General features: G+C 39.7%; 1 protein-coding gene across 3 annotated transcripts in view; it reads right to left on the bottom strand.

Moving 5' to 3' along the window:
* LOC126334715 (multiple inositol polyphosphate phosphatase 1) overlaps positions 1-20,701 on the bottom strand; it is a 289,351-nt gene that overhangs the window by 50,039 nt on the left and 218,611 nt on the right. For all 3 annotated transcript variants that reach the window (XM_049997226.1, XM_049997228.1, XM_049997229.1), the window contains one exon: positions 681-859. In XM_049997226.1, the coding sequence (XP_049853183.1) occupies positions 681-859 (179 nt within the window). The remainder of the gene's footprint in view (positions 1-680; positions 860-20,701) is intronic.

Raw genomic sequence — 20,701 nt, 5'->3', positions numbered from 1 at the left:
TTTGGTATTTGTAGCTCCTTACTAACCTGATCTGAAGTCCTTTTCCTCTTGTCACTCAATTTCACTAGCTCCCACTATATCTAACTTTAAATTTTCTAACTTACCTATCTAATTAAGAAATCTAATATTCTGCATTCTGATCTGTGGAATGTGTTGAAAAATTCTGGTTAAAACTGGTGTGTAGTTTTTCAAGACTGATCCAATGTGTCTTCTGCATTGTGTTGTTCTGGATTTTTAGCACCAAGTAAGTAAATGAATACTGAGTAATATAACACAATTATCATACTACATATGAAGATACGAGTGCAATGGGAAAACCATTACACAAACAAAATTGGATTCAGTTAAACAGCCTCTGCCACCCCCCCCCCCCCTTTTCTCTCTCTCTTAAAAAAAATTGATTCTGTTTTATAACATTACACACAGACATGAAATTTATTGAAGTTTACAAAAAGGAATACTTAGAAACACAGTGCATTAATATTAAATGTCTCTTCTTTTAGCAATGACAAGCAGTATTGATATTTATTATTTTATTTTAGGTAATTACAGTAAAATAAAATACATGATACTTACTTTTTTGTTTTTCTGCTTTTTCACTTTCACTTATTTTCCTCATTACTATTATGAAAAAAACTGTCTTGTTGAAACACTGGAATACTATTGTCCCAATTACTTACCTCATATAAATCTTGCCTGTAGCCTTCACTAAAAAGGGATGGATAACGGTTTTTGAAACGTTGTGCCATCAGTCTCATATCATCCTCCCCTTGCTTTGTAAGAACATCTCCCATGTCAGCAGTGAATTTAAGTGTCCAGTTTCGGAGATTATCTAGATCCTTGTCACAGAGGTCACCTTCTGCAAGATAAATGGTTTATTTATTATTTGTCCCATAGATCAAATCAGTACAATGGCTTGTACAACTGATATGGGATAAGTCAATACAAATATACAGTTTACAGGAGTCTAAAACAGTAAACAAGAACACAGAAGAATGATTATTTTACATTAGTTACAAAATTATGTTACTTAAAGTTACGGCTTTACAGAGAATTGTTACATGATGTGACAAAATTGACTTAACAACATTCAGCTTTGATACATTATCATGCACTAAGACAATTTTGATTCCAAATATTCCTGGATGGTATAAAAGCAGTCTTTTATTAAAAGAGACTTCACTGTCTGTTTGAATTTATTTATTACTTGGATTTCTTGTATAAAAGTTGGAAGATGATTATATAATTTTATTCCCATACACTTGACACCGTCACTGTACAGTTTTGTTGAGTGGGTAAATATTCTTAGAGAGGTTTTTGATCTTGTGTCATAATCGTGGTAATCCATATTTTTGCTAATTTTGTTGATACTTTTTTTGGTAAAGAATAATAATTCTAGTATGTATTGGCATGGGAGGGGCAAAATATTTAGTTTCTTAAATAATGGTTTACAAGTGTCTCTTTGTTTTTTGAACATAATTGTTCTGACTATCTTCTTCTGCAGTTTGAATATCTTAATTGATTCAGAATTTTGGCCCCAGAAGATGATTCCGTAGCTAAGTACAGAGTGAAAGAGTGCATGGTACATTGTGGTTAGGGTACTTGTGTTAGTGACATTCCTTATTGATCTAATCATGAAGCATACTTTACTAAGTTTTGTGCTGGTAACATCAATGTGCCTTTTCCATGTGAGCTTTTCAGTAATAGTGACGCCCAAAAATTTTATTTCATTTTCAAGTTTAACATTATTTTTTTCCAGTGATATAGTTGGTAGTAATGGATTTCTGTTTTGGGCCGTGTGGAAGGTTATTCCAATTGTCTTTTTTGCATTTAGCAGCAGCCTGTTACTTTGAAGCCATCGACTTATTTGATCTGTGGTCCTATCTATATGAGATTGGAGAATTTGTTCAGGTGCAGATATGAGTATAGAGGTGTCATCAGCAAACAAAAGGGTTTTTGTGTTTGGTAGGCTGTGAGAAAGGTCATTTATGTAAAGTAAGAACAGCAAGGGGCCCAGGACGGAGCCTTGGGGAACGCCTTGCTTTATGGTATGCATGGAGGAATGTACAGTGCTAGCTGTACCTGAGAGCTTAGTTTCATTTAATTCGACATACTGCTGTCGATCTTCCAGATAGCTTTTAAACCAGTCATAGGCATTTCCTCTTATTCCATAGGAATGCATTTTTTGCAAAAGTATACTATGATTAACCATGTCGAAGGCCTTTGTTAGATCAAGGAAGACACCTATGGCTGGGAGTTTTTTTGTATACAAGCTCCAGTGCATGATCTAGAAATTCTTGTATTGCATCAGTTGTAGCTTTCTTACTTTGGAAGCTGAACTGAGCAGGTGACAGGATATTTTCTTTGTCTAGAAAGGACATGATTCTTGTGGACATTATATATTCAAATACTTTACTAAAAGTTGAAAGCAGTGCAATGGGTCGATAATTACTGGGATCCTCTCTGCTTCCTTTTTTGTGGACAGGTATAATTTTTGCAATTTTGAGCATACCAGGAAATACACCATTCAGGAATGAGAAGTTTATTATATGGGCTAGGGGTTTACTGATAAAGTTACTGCAATTGTGAAGGAGGAAGCATGGAATTTGATCTTGTCCAGCAGATGATTTTTTTTTTAATTCTGCTGTGAAGTGTCTTTTCTATTTCAGTTTCAGATGTAGGTCTTAAAAATAGAATCTCAGAGCATAAGTTTGGTTCTAGTTGTAAGGGACAGCTATTTTTAAGATGGTTAGCCAGGTTTTCTACTGTTTCTGTAAAGTAGTTATTGAATTCCTCTGCTGTTTCTTTCCCACTGGAGACTAATTTTCCATTTATTTTTAAGTTAATATCACTTTGTAGTTGTTTTCCTCTATTAGTATTCATATTAATAAGTTGCCACATGCTTTTGCTCTTATTTGATGACAATTTGAGGCACTTATCATTCTGTAGCTTTTTGGCTGCATTTACTACGTTCCTTAATATCTTTTTATATAGAGTAAAGTATGACTTAAATGCTTCACTACTGCCTAGTTTGGATTTGCTAATGTAAAAAAGTTCTCTTTTTCTTTGTGATGATCTAATGATTCCTGGGGTGATCCAGCTGGAGAGTTTCCTATCTTTGTTCATACGTTTTGTTTGTAAGGGAAAGTGGCAATTAAAATAATAACAGAAAATATCCAAGAATGCTTCATATTTGCTGTCTACTGTTTGAGCCTCATATACATTTTGCCAGTTTTCATTTTGTATATCAAAGAGGAAAGTATGCATGTGGGTTTTATTGAAGTTTCTCCTCTGTACAGTGATTTTATTGTGTTCATGACTGTTATTTTGCAACCAGACCTGCACAATTAATGCACTGTGGTCTGAAAATCCTAGTTTGACAGAGGATACAGTACAATTTATATTGCTTGCCACTTGATCCAGACAAGTTAAAATGCATGCATTCCAATAACTAGCTTCTTTACATTTATCTAGTTTTCTATTAAATGAGTAGTGCTAAGTGATAAATTTCCTTTTTGTATAAAAAAATAGAACTGTTAACACTGTATGCACTTACAGCTAATCTTATTTATATTACAGGCTCCTACCAAAATCTATATAAAATAATATGTGATTCCAAGCCAACCCATCCCCCTCCCCCCCCCCCCCCCCCCACACACACACACAACGAAGAGGAAAGAAAGAGAGAGAGAGACTCTCTCATTACTGTGGCCTCACTGGCACAGTTGTTATCTTACATAAGTTAAAATATGGAAAAGCCAAGGGGAAGTGGTAGTAAAGTGCTAGCAAGATGGAAGGACAATGGGGAAAGAAGTATGAATATGGGACCAGCAAACATTAGCCCAGGTACTGACACAGTTAATGGATTGCTTCCACAGGTCCAGTGATGTTATTATTTCCATTTTATACACAATATTTTGATTATCAACCTAGTCTGCAGATGCTGTAAATGCACAACTGGTTGGAGACCAGGCAGCGAGTACATATACAAGCATAACTTGCAGCACCTGAAGAAGATGACTGGTCAATTGTGTAAGTGTTTTGCATAAAATGGAAATAATAACTTGGCTGAACAACTGGAAGCACACCCATCATGCTGAAGAAACCTGAGAGATTGCTGACATATGTACATGAGGCCAGGGCTGATGCTGTGGATGGTCAGTGGGAAGGTGGGGGAAGTGGGGTAAAAGTACTCTGGCCCACTACCACAAACCACTTTGCAGCTAAGAAATATACATACATCTTATTTTGAGTCTGAGCCATTTCCCTCTCTGCACCTTCTCAATGCTATTCATAAGTGCAATTTTAATGAACCATGCTATTTCCAAATATAATGATAGCCTTACAGATTTTGTGCACTTTGCCTGTTACTGTTGTCCAAGCAGAGTCGTTATTCAGATTTCTGACAAGAGTTAATAACAAATTGTTTGAGAACTACAGAGGGGCAAGAATGGCTTGTTGGATTAGCTCTGATCATAATAGAGTCAGAGCTAGCCCACTTATTAGATTATACTGAGGTTACAGAAGAATTCACATCTAAGAAAGTTAGAAAGAAAGTATAATTTTGTAAAGCATAAAATTTATGTAAATAGTAAACATTAAAAAAAGTTTCTTAAAACATGTTTTGTTTGATTTTTTTACTTTTTATTTTTTCTGGATTAATAAAAAAAGTGTAAAATAAACAGTTTTGGGGAGGGACCTAAGAATGCTTATTCGAGGCTTGATTATCATATCATGTACGATGGTAGTCAGGAGAATTGTTGGGGAGTGGAGCTGCAGGACAGGGGCAGACTGCTAAGAAAATAGTATGGATGAGGGTCTATGGATCTATATCCAGTGCGAGTCAGGAGGAAAGGTAGATGCTTTGAGATGTGGTATTACTCATGATATTCAATAAAAAACTTCATATGGACTTATGCCCTATTCTGAATGGTTTCCAAGATAGAACACATTTAATATTCATTGTTATTTATTTTCTGTGCTATCAAAGATTGCTACTGCTTACAATGTCCACAGTAGTGTGGAGCAAGTTGAGATGAACAGTTTGATACGGGACACTTGCCGTCTATTAAGTTGGGAAACTACCTCAAATTGCCCTACAAAAACTACACAAGACACAGCACATGCATGCCGTGTGACCTTTTCAATATTCTCATGATCTCTTTGCATAAACTGTTAGTTCTAGAGCAAAAATGGCTAGGACTTTTTTCATAGAAAATTTAATATAGTTTGATTTTGCACTGCGGCACATTTTTGCTGGAGGGTGTGGTTTTCGCACTATTCAGGAAAAATGTACAAAAGTGATATTAAATGCGTTCTATCTCGGAAACCATTTGAAATAGGGCATATGTCCATACAAAGTTTTTTGTTCAGTATCACGAGTACTATCACCCCTTAAATCCTACACCTTTCCTCCTGACTCACTCTGTATGTGTCTGCTGTGATAACTATGGAGAGTTATGAATCTGTTGAGATAGGAAGGTGGGGAAAGAAAGGGGGTTAGGATGGGAATAACATTTGATCAAGAGCAATGATTAGCACAGATAGTGTCAGGAGGTCTGAATGTAATGGTTATGAAGCTACACCACAACTTGAGTAACATCATTTCTGCTACATATCATATGTTACATGACTTCCTGCCAGTTTCAATAGCCACTTCTATAAATGCTGCAGTGAAGGAATCCTCATAGGCTTTGCTTCCACTCAGACAGAAATTTTCACAGTAAGTATGCAGTTCTCATTGAAAGAAGAGGTGAAGGATATAATGGACAGGTATTCTTCCACTAAACACATAGTAACAGCTAAATTGTTACATAGACCCCACTACTTGATTCCCTAATTAATAGCCTTTTAAGGTTAGAAGGATTCTGTCCAATTCCCAAATTTCCTTCTTTGTAAATAAAAAAAAATTCTCCTAGGAGATATGAACCACATTAAAAAATATACTAAATAATTAATAAATCAATTCAGGGGTAGATTTCGTATGATGGTTAAAGAGAGTTGTTCTTATTACAATTCTTAACTGAGAAGTTTCATCAAGCAAGAAAAGGAAAAACGAAAACTTTCACATTTTGCCTTCTTTTATCCATGCTCTAAATCAGCAGGCATAAAATTTTCAAATAGTTTTCAATAGTTACTGGCTATTTTTATTTTGAGATACTGTGTCCATAAGTACAACAGATATGTGACAGGATCATTGACTTGCAGATCTATAATGGCACTAACTGTGTGGCCTACCAGTGACACTGTAGCATTGTGCATCACTTTTGGGAATGATTTGAAATCCAGCACAGTGACAGTTTGACAAGTCATGTTTGCAGGAGTGGACCTATTGATGAATGCAATCATTTTTCTATAGAGTTCTCATGCTACTGGGACATCGTTCCACTGGAAATGAGTGTCAGGGGAATTACATTTTTCACACTTGGCTGAAATGAGCAGGTTAACGCCAACAAGATGCTGGTTAGTTGGGAACATGTTATTTACTAATTTATACTACAATGCAGAAGCATCTGTTGTCATTTTTCCAATTCACTGTGGATACTTGGGATGGTAACTACTGTACTGGAGATCATCGTAGCAGGTCAGCATAAGGCCTTGAGTCATGGTGTGTCAATCCATAGCTGTTCGTAGGACATAGCTTCTGTTGAGGAAGTACTCTTTAACAAACAACAGCTGATATGGAATGTCAGCTACTGTCACAGGGGCTTGCTTGGAGTGTGGCCAGTATGTGCTCAATAGTGTTGCTGTCAATCCATTTGAGCTGCTGGGCTGTATGGAGGCTGTGTGGTGCACCACCAGAGCTGTGCACTTACGTTTAAGAACTACAAGTCCATGACCACTGAGTCACTTCTCCAATATGCAGGTGGCTGTTCCTACTTTGTGCCACCACAGCAACCAATAAGTTATTTGTGAGACTGGTCTACTTGTGTGTTTTGGCACACTTAGCAATTGTGCAACATGCCAGGTCTTGGAGAGAATGAAGGTGTTTATTAGGGTCACTTTTTGGTTGAGATTAAGCTGCCAAGAGGGCTGACTTGTGCAGAGACCTTATGGTAACAAGGTATTTCATCAAATTTCCTGTCTTCCTCTGTTGCAGGCGTTTGAGTCCTAGGATCTTACATTCTCACAGAACCCATACACTTGATTGTAGCATTGTGTATCCGAATAGCATTAACAGTGTGGACTATAACCCTCAGCCTGGGTCTACCGTAATGGCATACAAAACACAGACCTATCAAACAGACCGAAATATTGGAATGGTTTTGTTTCCCAACCACCGATCATCACCACTGACCTGGCTCCTGTAAGAAAGTCTTGAATAATGTCAGGGGACTGGGGCCTGAATGCCATGTTATCTATCACACATAATAAATGGGTGTGGTTTATGTGGTCAAAAACATGTGCAAAGTTAGCTGACAATATTCCTGCCAAAAGTCTGTTAAGTGTGGGTGACACTAAGTCTCTATAAGCAGAGGCTGTGTGAAAAAAAAAATCTTTGAGTCACTACAAATGCCTAGTACATAGTGATTACTTTGTCCATAACTAGTTTCATCTTCCATGCAAAACACCTTGCAGTGATTTTATAATCTGAATTCAACAGGGTTATGGGTCTGAAGTCTTGGATATGGCATGTTACCTGCATCTTAGGGATGATCACGATTCTCCCATCGAGAAATTTGAACGGAACTGCAATACCATCAATTTCTATGAATTTGTCCCCAATGGCTTTCCATAAAACCTGATAGAACTATTGGGGTCTATCAGGTTCTGGAGACTTCCCTTTTGAACATGTCTTCAACACAGATTCCATGCCCCGTGTCGACAGAATCATATATGGTACCCACTAGCTCATCAAGCAAGGTGTGTGGCAGTTTTGGTGCCTTAAATATTGCAGAATAAGGTGTTACAGTCTTCTGTGTTGTACATGACATTCTGTGTCCTCTCAGAGAGCAACATGCTTCCTTTGCACCAGTCGGTTTTTGCCCACCTGGTGGTAAGCTGTATGTTTCTTGCCATCCAAGTCATACAGAGGATGGCTCCAAACCAAAATATCTTCTGCCTTTTCATTGTGGAAATGAAGGACATTGTTCTTAATTTTATTTAGATGCTGGCAAAGGTTTCCATTGTTCCTTTCAGGAGTATTGAGTGCATCTTTTAGTTGTTGCTGATAAAAATCTAGTGTGCATTGTATTCAAAGGATTCCTTGTGATTGTAGTATTTCTCAGTTGTGGCTTCGTGAGATCTGTCCACCATTTAAGACTTGAGCTTCCATGTGGATTGCACTTGGAAACGGAAACCAGTTGCAGCAAGATGATGCGTACTGAGCTACCAACAATAGGAACCAGTCACCTGACTAACACCCTGCAGGTGGATGGCGCATTCCAAGAAACAGCAATCACTAAATGCCACTGTGAGCACTTTGACACCTTGTAGACTGTCAGTAAGATATTTAGAGACATAAATTCGATCTATTCTGCTGGCACCACTATTATGTATATGAGTGAACTGCATAGAGATTGGATAAAAATGACTCCATGTGTCCCATAATTCTTTGGTAGCTATGAGGGCCACGATTTCTGGACATTTCATAGGCATAGGGTATTGATCCACTGCAACTGTTACACAATTAAAATTGCCACCAATATCTGTGTGGTGGAACCTGGGCAGAGTTCGTGGTTGAAAATAGCAGACCTTACTCAACTTTGGTCATTACCAGAGGGTGAATAAATGTTAATAAACCACCCCCCCCTCCCCCTTCGCCCTTTCCCTCCCATACAACACTCAGTAATCCTGAATTTTTTTGGGCACGAAAGTGTCTTTAAATAAAATGGCTGTGCTACAGTTAGTGTTGGAATCAATATTGTAAATTACCGTACAGTCAGTTATGTTAATAAAAATTATGGAAATCACTTCCTAAGGAAGACTGACATCAAAATTGCCATACTTTACAAAATCAGTTAAAACAGAATTTTATGGAATGCTGATATGCAGGGTGGGGCAAATAAAAGTGGCCCAGATGAATGGATGCAATTGGATGTGAATGTATGCATATAACTATACCCCGAGACATGCACACCACCACATGTACACCTGCCAAGAGATCCACTCCAGTTCAGAGTGTAGTGAGTGGAGCAGTGCAAAGGGGACAATAATATTTACAGTGGAGACAGGTGTTCATTGTGAAAAGATATGTGACACCAAAGCTGCGAAGACAGTGTGAAAAAACATTCCAAAACATTCTTGCACACAAGAAAATGTGGCTGCAGTTCATCAGAAAATGCTTCAGAGTCCTACCAAATCAAACTGACACCTGTTGCAAGAGACCATCATATCATGTTGATCATTCAGATGAATAATCCACCTGAAACTCTGTTCTTCAGAGACACTTTCATTTCCACACCCACACATAGTGTTTATGTTTAATGTTAAGACAGGAAACACTCCCATCTTCCTATTTTTGTTAGAAATTTAGGAGCCTATAGAACAAAATAAGGTGATATTGCAGATGATAGTGGTTATTCTTTGCCATTGCTTCAATGACATAAAACTGAATGAGGTGGTGCAGTGGTTAGCACACTGGACTCGCATTCAGGAGGATGACAGTTCAAACTCATGTCTGGCTATCCTGATTTAGGTTTTCCATGGTTATCCCAAAATCACTTCAAGCAAATACCAGAATGGTTTCTTTGAAAGAGCACAGCTGATTTCCTTCCCCATCCTTCCCTAATCTGATGGGACCAATGACCTCCCTGTTTGGTCTCCTCCCCCAAATCAACCAACCAACCAATGGCATAAAGCTTAAGTTGTTAGGTGCTGCATATACTAAGTGGACACTAGTTGAAGCACGCCTCAAAGTGTGACAAATAAATATGATCAGCTTATTTTCGACCATTTCGTGAACAGAATATGAAATTAAATACTTTTGCATTGCCAGTATTTTAAAGAAATGTGAGATGTTCCACAATCACTAGACAAAGGAGATGACATTTTGCTAAATATTGCTCTTTTCTTGGTATTAATGATGTTGAGACAAAGGAGAGGACAGTCTTTTAAATCAGAATTTAATTATTCATAACACAATCGAAACAGACAAATTTACGTGTGACCATACATTACTGAGAATTTTTTTCTTTTTTTCTGGGCATAAAGAAGGACAGGTTGTTTACTGAGGTCCTGCTCCATGTTCTCCCACCAGAAAGGAACTTTGGCAGACTCTGTGTGAACGGGAGCTTTGATTATCTCCTTGCCAACGTGATTATGGTGCATCATGGCACCACCATTGGCAGACATACTGTCTGATATTACAGAGTAAAAGTCAACATGCATGTTGTGATGTTACTGAATCATTACCATCAATTTTGCATTTAGTTGGGCCTCAGTTTCGTCCTTGTTTGTTTTGAGCACGAGTTTGAGTTGCTTGACCCTTTGTTTGTTGTACTGCTTTTTCTCAACTGCAGAAATAGACAGCAGGGTATGAGAGGCACATGCCAGCAGCATGTTGCACTCATTTTGGCTTCCCTGCATTTTTGGGACAAACTAGAAGTTTTGCTTTTTCCCTCTGTCTCCCTTTCCCTTTTCCTCTAGGTCTTATCATCTGTTGCATTAGTTGCAGGTGACGATGGTGGGTTTGGAACTGTCTCACTCGACTGAGGACTATGAGAAACAGTTGGGCTGTCCATCAATTTGTTTCAGATCTGCATTACTTCTTGTGCGGCGGCTGTCGCAAGTGCACAGAAACATCCTGGGGCTTTCTGGTTTTTAGTTAAATTTTTGTATGCGGTGTTAGACTGTCTGTTAGTACCAACAATTTCTCCAGTAGCCATGGCCATGCGCTGCGGCTGTGTCGGAGTCGTACCTAATGTAATGGATGCATACATAATTTCATTTGGTAATTTCATTTTGCCATCCCCTACCTGACTATTTGCAGGGAGTTGCAATGGCAGCCATCAGTTCAGACAGTTTTGTCTAAGGTGCCTGTGCAGTTACAAGATGAACATATCTGGGGTTGGTCGTTATATGATACTAAAGACCTGTAGCCACCAATGACAAGGAGGAGGTTAGGGTTTAACATCCTGTCGACAACAAGGCCATTGGAGGTGGAGCACAAGACCAGATTAGGGAAGGATGGAGAAGGAAAGAAGCTGTGCCATTTTGAAGGAACCATCCTGCCATTTGCCTTAAACAATTTACGGAAATCACAGAAAACCTAAATCAAGATGGCCCAAGCAGATTTCATCTGTTGTCATCCCGAATGTGAGCTCAGTCTGCTAACCATTGCACTACCCCCCTCGGTGATGATGAGCAAAAACAGAAAGTCCTGAGTGACATATGGACACTCCAAACACTGTTGTAAAATTTCAGTTTGAAACCAGTACCCCATGTTTCATTAATGATTGAGACTATTTTTCCATAAGGCATCAGACTGCACAATCATCTGGTTATGTATCCCAAACGGCAAACACGCAAACCCGGCTAATTCCGTAACCTGCATGAGACAAAACCACAATACACACGCTCCCATCATGATATTTCAGTTTACGTCTACCCTGTTTTTGCTCTCTATTCTGTAGCAAGTATCCAGATTCATAAATCTCATGAATAATGTGCTGGTTATGAAGTCCTATTGTATACCACAAATGTCATCTACAGTTAGACTGAGACCCATGTTTCTCTTGATGGTATGTCCACAACAGTTATTAATAATCAATGATAAAATCTGATGCAGTTGTAACAATTATTTATTTCTAAAAAAGAAAGCACAGCGATATTTCAGTACATATGTCCCATCTTCAGAGGCATTTGCAGAATTCTATCCACATCTTTAAGATAATCAAAGCTAGAAAGGACCAACAGAAATTCTTAGAAATTCTCTATGTACATTAAATGTGAGTCCATAAAAGATATATATCTGGGGCTAAAATAAGTGAAAATGTTAAATGTTTTAACATTTTTTATCTCAGTTATGCGTCCTTTGTGGACTCACATTTTAATGTACGTATAGGACTTTTTCCTTAAGAATTTCTGTTGCTTCTGTGTAGCTTTGATTATGTTAACTATCTCGATAGGTGTTATTATTTCCTTTACAATTTTGCAGATGCACATGAAGTGGGATACATCTCCTGAAACTGGTTAGTGCTTTCCTTTTTAGAAATAAATAATTTTTACATCTGTAGCCAATTTTATCATTGATTATAGACCGAGATCATCAATGGTCCATTTGTGAGCTTAGTAAAATGGTGGACGTACTGTATCTTTATCAAAAATGTTCCACCATTACTGCTGCTGAGGCTGGGCGTCTATAAAAGCATCTGATGACCATGTTTGACTGACCTTTAACACTTCTTTTCACCCAAATAATTGTGCATTCTGAATCTGCATCAATATCACTGGATATTATCATATTTTTATTCCAATAAACAAGTGTCGACCACCACCATTCAACTGATCTTTGAGATATACATTTCAGTTGGAGTTTAGAATTTCATTGCTGTTAATGAACCTGTTTTTAAGGCATAAAGGAATAGCCTTTTGGCCGATAGCAACTGTTGCTTTCTGCCAAGAGATTTGCAATACCTCCGCTGTTCGCCAGTCACGTCCGGTAATGTCAACCAATTGGGACATGCGAATTGGAAGGTGCAGCAGTATCAGAGATCTTAGGTGACACTATTGACTCCAGAGGTACTGAAGCATTTGTCTCAGATGCGCCATCGCTACTGCAGCCTAAGTCTGTTGACCATGACCAACACAGCTCCCAGCTGTTTACAGATAGGGGCCAATTCCTCCCACATCCATGCACAACAGGTGCAGTCCCTATCAATCTCTATCAGTTTTTGTCTGTCTCACAAGTAATGTATCCCTAACCAAAGAAGTTCTGCTGCTACATTGCCTCTAGTTTATACCAAAAGTTGGCTCACACAAAGATAATGCACTAAAATTTACACATTATCCTTATAGTATGTTAGTAAACACTAGTCTTCACAGTAAAATAAACAGTAAAATTTGCAAAAGTACGTGAAAACAAACTAAACTTAATTACTCTGTGTAAAACAGAAACTGTTGCAGCTTTTTTATGGATGTATTATTTTATTTTATTGCGAGTTCTGTTTATACTGATAGCATTGGAGTTGCAAGGATATGGAATGAGTCAGTATTTTTACAATGTTAAAAATATGGCAGCACACAGACATGACTGTTTGGCTCAGTGACAGCCACTACACTCCTGTTCCCTGCTGCCATTTCCCTAATGCATACTATTATTCGCTGCAGTTCAGTGGAAGATATCACCTCAGACTTGTTGGTTATGGGAATAAGTATAACACACTGAGTTTTCCTTGGTTCCTGTCTCCCGATTACAGGGCCCCTAGACCTATTACTGAGACACCACTTACAATCAATTGGATAATTAGGAAATGGTGTCTATGGGAGAGGGTAGTACTTGAGGTGCTATTGACATCTCTGGTACTGTGACATCTCAGAGCTAAAGTTAGTGGGGGTGCTGCTGCAGAAAAGTTTTAGCCTTTGTTTTAAAATTGTATAAACACATTTAAAAAGAAAATTTATCCAGAAACTTGATAAAATCCTAAAAGAATGCAATGAAGCCCTTTTCACCCACTTTAACCTAAACTGTTACAATTCAGGCTTGATCTAATCACTTAAAAATTAGATTCATGCTTCTTCGTTTAATCTTTGAAAAGATCAATAATTTTTTTCTTGGTCTCTGGATGACAACTGAGGAAATTTTTCTACACTGTGCACGCATTTAGTCTTCCCGCATTCATATTGTTCTGAGGAAAGTTTTTACTCTTTTCAGTGCTGAGAAGCAGCGTTCAGCCTCTGATGGAGTTGGGATTTTTTCAAGAGCATTTTTTCCGGTTTCATAATTTCTTTAGGAACATTACTCAGATTATTTTCCAAGATAAATTTCACCATCTCAGTTAATTAGCAATATGAATATGAGACTTACAATAGAATAATTTTTGTTCAGTTTCAAGCTTTTCTTTGTCAATCATGAGATATGTTAGTGCCGCATGATTTGCATAGCGTCGTCGCGTTTCGTAGTGAAATACGCTGAACACTTGGAGAATATTTCTCATGTAATAGTTTTAGGTGAAGATTTCAGCTACCAGCTTTAGACTGGGAGACTCAAGTGGTTACAGTGGGTGGTAGGTGCATTGAATCATGTGAAATTGTTCCACATTCCTTATTCGAAAACTTTTTTGAGCACTTAATGAGAGAACTGACTTGTGGAAGTAACGCTTAGACCTGCTGGTGACAAACAGACTCGAACTTTATGACCCAGTGGGGAACAGAGAATCTATAATTATAGGCCCATATTGGCATCACTGAATATGGCTGTACACTGACATGACAAAAGTCATGGAATATCATTTGCGCACATACAGATGCCTGCAGTATTGCGTACACGAGGTATATGCTGGAAAGATACAGAAACTGGCACACCTGGCCAATACCATGATATCATGTAGCCCCCCCCCCCCCCCCCCACCGAAAATGCAGAAGAGCCACAACATGACATAGCAGGGACTCGACTAATGTCTAAAGTAGCGCTGGAGGGAACTGACACCATGAATCCTGCTGGGCTATCCATAAATTCGTAAGAATATGAGGGACTGAAGATCTCTTCTGAATGACATGTTGCAAGACACGCCAGATATGCTCAATAATGTTTATGTCTGGGGAGTTTGGTGACCAGCGAAAGTGTTTAAACTCAGAGAGTGTTCCTGGAGGCACTCTGTAGCAATTCTGGACTTGTGGGGTGTCACATTGTCCTACTGGAATTGCCCAGATCCATCGGAATGCAAAACGGGCATAAACAGAAACAGGTGATCAGACAGGATGCTTACATACATGTCACTTTTCCGAGACATTTAGACATATCACGGGTCCCATATCACTCCAACTGCACACATGCCATCCCCTTACACAACCTCCCAAGCTTGAACAGTCCATGGATTCATGAGGTTGTCTCCATACCCGTACACATCCATCTGCTCAATACAATTTGAAACGAGACTTGTCTGATCAGGCAACACATTTCCAGTCATCAAAAGTCCAATGTCAGTGTTGACTAGCCCAGGCGAGGCATAAAGCTTTGTATTTTGCAGTCATCAAGGGTACACGAGTGGGCTTTCGGCTCCGAAAGCCTATATCGATGATATTTCATTGAATGTTTCACACCTGACACTTGTTGATGGTCAACATTGAAATCTGGAGCAGTTTGCGGAAGGATTGCACTTCTGTCACGTTGAACAGTTCTCTTCAGTTGTCAACGGCCCTGTTCCTCCAGGATCTTTTTCCAGTCACAACAGTGTGGGACATACGATGTTGTACTCTATTCCTGATATTCATGGTAAACTCGTGAACTGGTGGTACGGGAAAATCTCCACTTCATCACTACCTCGGAAATACTGTGTCCCATCGCTCATGCGTCGATTGTAACACCACGTTCAAACTCACTTAAATCTTGATAACCTGCCATTGTATCAGCAGTAACAGATCTAACAACAGTGACAGACATTGGTTGTCTCATATAGACATTGCCGATCCCAGTGCCGTATACTGACTGTTTACGTATCTCTGTATTTGAATACGCATACCTACACCAGTTTATTTGGCGCTTCAGTGTAGAAGGGCACAATATTGGCGGAGCTGTCATTTCCATTCAGGTGATTTATGTGAGAAGGGTCCGACGTGATTATGGCCACATGATGTGAGTTAACAGACATTGAATGTGGAATGGTAGTTGGAGCTAGCTGCATGGGACATTCAATTTTGGAAACCGTTGGGGAATTCAGTATTCTGAGACCTGCAGTGTCACAAGTGTGCTGAGAATATAAAATTTCGGGATTTACCTCTCACCACAGAGAACACAGTAGCCGATGGCCTTCACTTGACGACCGAGATGAGTGGCGTTTGCGCACAGATGTCAGTGCTACCAGACAAGCAGCACTGCGTGAAATAACTGCAAAAATAAAAGTGGGGTGCATGACGAACATGCCCGTAAGGATAGTGACGCAAAATTTGGCGATAATGAGCTATGACAGCAGACGAACAATGCTAATGCCTTTGTTAAACACACATCACCTAGCGTGCCTCGGCTGGGCCCTATATGACGGGAAAACCGTGTCCTGGTCAGATGAGTCCCGATTTCAATTGATAAGAGGAAATGGTACGGTTAAAGCGTGGAACAGACCACAACATTCAACAAGGCACTGTGCAGGCTGGTGGCGGCTATTTGATGGTGTGGGCTGTGTTACATGGAATGGACTGGGTCCTCTTGTCTAGCTGAACCGATCATTGACTAGAAATGGTTATGTTCGGTTATTTGGAGACTATTTGTAGCCATTCACGGATTTCATGTTTACAAACACATCACTGGGCCATAATTGTTCACGATTGGTTTGAAGAACATTCTAGACAATTCAAGTGAACGACTTGGCCACCCATATCGCCTGACATGAACCCCATCAATCATTTATGGGACATGATCGAGAGGTCAGTTTGTGCACCAAATCCTCCACTGGCAACACTTTCGCAGTTATGGACGGCTGTAGAGGCAGCATAGCTGAATATTTCTGCAGAGGACTTCCAATGACTTGTTGAGTCCCTGCCGCATCGAACTGCTGCAATGCACTGGGCAAAATTACATTTTGTAGTTGTGGTCTCCAGTCCTGAGACTGGTTTGATGCAGCTCTCCATGCTACTCTATCTTGTGCAAACTTCTTCATCTCCCAGTATCCACTGCAACCCACATCCTTCTGAATCTGCTTAGTGTAGTCATCTCTTGGTCTCCCTCTACGATTTTTACCCTCCACGCTGCCCTCCAGTACTAAATTGGTGATCTCTTGATGCCTCAGAACATGCCCTACAAACCGATCCCTTCTTCTGGTCAAGTTGTGCCGCAAACTTCTCTTGTCCCCAATCCTATTCAATACTTCCTCATTAGTTATGTGTTCTACCCATATAATCTTCAGCATTCTTCTGTAGCACCACATTTCGAAAGCTTCTATTCTCTTCTTGTCCAAACTACTTATCGTCCATGTTTCACTTCCATACATGGCTACACTCCATACAAATACTTTCAGAACTGACTTCCTGACACTTAAATCTATACTAGATGTTAACAAATTTCTCTTCCTCACAAACGCTTTCCTTGCCATTGCCAGTCTACATTTTATATCCTCTCTACTTCGACCATCATCAGTTATTTTGCTCCCCCAATAGCAAAACTCCTTCACTACTTTAAGTGTGTCATTTCCTAATCTAATTCCCTCAGCATCACCCGACTTAATTCGACTACATTCCATTATCCTCGTTTTGCTTTTGTTGATGTTCATCTTATATCCTCCTTTCAAGACACTATCCATTCCATTCAACTGCTCTTCAAAGTCCTTTGCTGTCTCTGACAGAATTATGATGTCATCAGCGAACCTCAAAGTTTTTATTTCTTCTCCATGGATTTTAATACCTACTCCGAATTTTTCTTTTGTTTCCTTCACTGCTTGCTCAATATACAGATTGAATAACAGCGGGGAGAGGCTACAACTCTGCCTCACTCCCTTCCCAACCACTGCTTCCCTTTGATGTCCCTCGACTCTTATAACTGCCACCTTGTTTTCTGTACAAATTGTAAATAGCTTTTCGCTCCCTGTATTTTACCCCTTCCACCTTCAGAATTTGAAAGAGAGTATTCCTGTCAACATTGTCAAAAGCTTTCTCTAAGTCTATAAATGCTAGAAATGTAGGTTTGCCCTTCCTTAATCTAGCTTTTAAGATAAGTCGTAGGGTCAGTATTGCCTCACGTGTTCCAACATTTCTACGGAATCCAAACTGATCTTCTCTGAGGTCAGCTTCTACTAGATTTTCCATTCAAAACTAACTAACCTATGGACATCACACAACACCCAGTCATCACGAGGCAGAGAAAATCACTGACCCCGCCGGGAATCGAACCTGGGAAGCGAGAACGCTACCACATGACCACAAGCTGCGGACTGCTGTGATTTGACAAGAGTGTTAGACAGCTACTACAAAAGCAAACAAAGTTTTGCAAATTTAAACGTAGTCAAAGCTCGATAGATAAACAAAAACTAAACGAAGCCAAAACTGGGGTAAGGAGGGCCAATCGTGAGGCATTCAGAGAAATAAAAAGTTAAATTCTATCTACAGACTTGACAGAAGACCTATGAAGATTTTGTCCTATGTTAAAGCAGTAAACGGATCGACGCCATCTATCCAGACACTCTATGACCATAATAGCATGGAAACAGAGAAACATAAAAGGCCGAGATACTAAACATGTTTTTCCAAAACTGTTTCACAGAGGAAGATCACACTGTTGTTTCTCCTTTAAATGTCGCACGAACGACAAGATGACAGACATCAAAATAAGTGGCCATGGGATGGAAAAGCAACTGAAATCACTCAACAGAGGGAAGACCATTGCACCTTATGGGATACCATTTTGATTCTACATAGAGTATGCGAAAGAATGAGCCCATCTTCTAGCAGCAGTGCATCGTAGATGTTTAGGGGAACGAAGCTTTCTTAATGATTGGAACTCTGTAGCGCATTAGTTGCTCATTTGTTTTGTTTTGAAGAAAGGCGGCCGTCTGTTCAGTAAGCCAGTTAAGGCAATTAGTGTGGCTCCACCTCTCGCCTTATACAGACAAAGCGACAAAATTGACTAACCTTTTCTGTCTTTTCCTCGCAGTATATTTATTAACTTTCGTGCATGTTTTTCTGTTTCAGAGGTTTAATCTCGCGTTTTTGCTAGCGTAAATTCATTCAGTCTGTAGTACAATAATTGCTCATTTGTTTCGCATTGAAGACGAACATCCGTTAGTTTAGTACGACAGTAAGCAGGGCTCCAGCTCTCGCCCGATTAAGATCTACAGAACGACAATTTAAATGTGTATCTTTACCTGTCTTTTGATCGTAGTAAATTTATTAAAGTTATTGCGTGTTTCCGTTTAAGCCAGCTAAATAGCTCACAGAGGCATCAGCGTCTATTGGTGACATATCACGCAGGTAGCAAGTCACATATCTAGGATTCTGTCTTCTTTTGTGGTTTACTTCTTCACTTAGTCTTGCTAGGATGAGGATGGCGTGTGCATGCTGTTTGCAGACGCAGGAGGAGCTGGCCACAGTTTGCGAACAGCTGACTACACTTTTGGCTATGGTCAGCCACCTTAAGGCTGCTGCCTCAGTGTGTAGTGGGGGCGGAGAATCTACCGTGTCGCGTGGGACACCTCAGTTGCCGCTTATTTCACCCATGGGCTCTGTTACCAAGGCACCTCCTAGTGTACTCAACACAGCTGATGTGCCCACACAGCAGGGTGAGTGGCGGGTGGTTCGCTAATTGTTAGAGTACATCCACTAGCACGCTATTGGTTAACGGATAGTGATTTACTGACATCACTTGTTTGAGTTTCGGTGGAAGAATAATCTTCTGGGGTGGATAGCGCTGAAACAGTGATCGCGAACATGACTGCAATATGATGAATCAGTCTAAACAGAATGTAGAGTGATCAGCTATTCCGTCACTATGACAGATGAGTTTAAATGTAGAGCTCGTGGATCACCTTCCAGACTGTACTTTGGAAACTCTCCACAATGCAATCAAACTCTTCCAGTTTCCTTATGTTGTAACTGTCTTTTATTTAAAATCATCCAGTGTGTATGGGGTGTTATGGTAGCCACACTACCAATATGATTTGTACTGTGTGACATCTAGTTTTCTGCGAGAGGCTGTGGAATGTCTAAATGTCAGTTTAGAACCTGGCATAGACCTCAAAGTCGTGGCAGAAAAACAAAATGTACGGCAGTGTACAAAGCACGCTACAGCAGAAAAAAATAACATTACAAGCAATGAGACAGAGCCACAGGGAGCTTCCCTTGCGATTTACGGTATATTCCGTGGGATACGATCATTCTCCTATAGTACAGGTGAAGAAACTTTAAAGTGGTCTCTGCAATGCATCAGTACCTGTATATTTAATAGGATCATCACATGTGCTCGAAGCCAGCGCGCATGTGGTATTTGTTTTCGGTATATGGGTGGACAGGGATACAGTAAAAATCTTATCGAGTTCTCTATTGGATGAAGTTAGTGGAGCTTTAATAGTTCGTAATTTTTCTCTGGTGGATTGACCAGAACAATGATGATAGAAGGTTGGGTTGATGGAGGGTAATGAACCCTGAGGGATGTGGATCTGTAGTACCTGCTTATAGTTTGGAGAAGCACCACAATGCGGTAGCAAAATCCACGTCCTACCTTCAGTTCCCGTACTGTCTTTGATGCTACCTCGTGTTGCAGGAGCAGGCTTCGTTTCTGTCGAATGGTTAAAACACAGTTCTATCGGAGTAACTCATCTTCGCCTGTTTCTACCTGGGTTGCAGAAGGTGGTAGATATAGTTTCCTCCGACCCCTACTCAGCTCCGACTTACATTGGAATGATCACATGTACAAAGCTGCAGGGATGGTAGTGCAGAGTCTCAGGGGTCAGTTGCAGGATGCATAGGTGCTACCTAAAATGAGACGGGAATTTTGCTGTATCAGATAGGTTCGAGAAGGTGACTCGTTTCGAGATATGAGAGTGCCAGAAATATGATCCACTAGAGGCTGAAATCATTAAAAGACTTCTCGATAGGATCCAACGCTGGTATGTGCTTGAAT

This window comes from Schistocerca gregaria, chromosome 2 (genome assembly GCF_023897955.1).
Source record: "Schistocerca gregaria isolate iqSchGreg1 chromosome 2, iqSchGreg1.2, whole genome shotgun sequence".
NCBI lineage: Eukaryota > Metazoa > Arthropoda > Insecta > Orthoptera > Acrididae > Schistocerca > Schistocerca gregaria.
The sequence above is the reverse complement of the archived record's forward strand: the minus strand, read 5'-3'. Positions and strand labels throughout refer to the sequence as shown.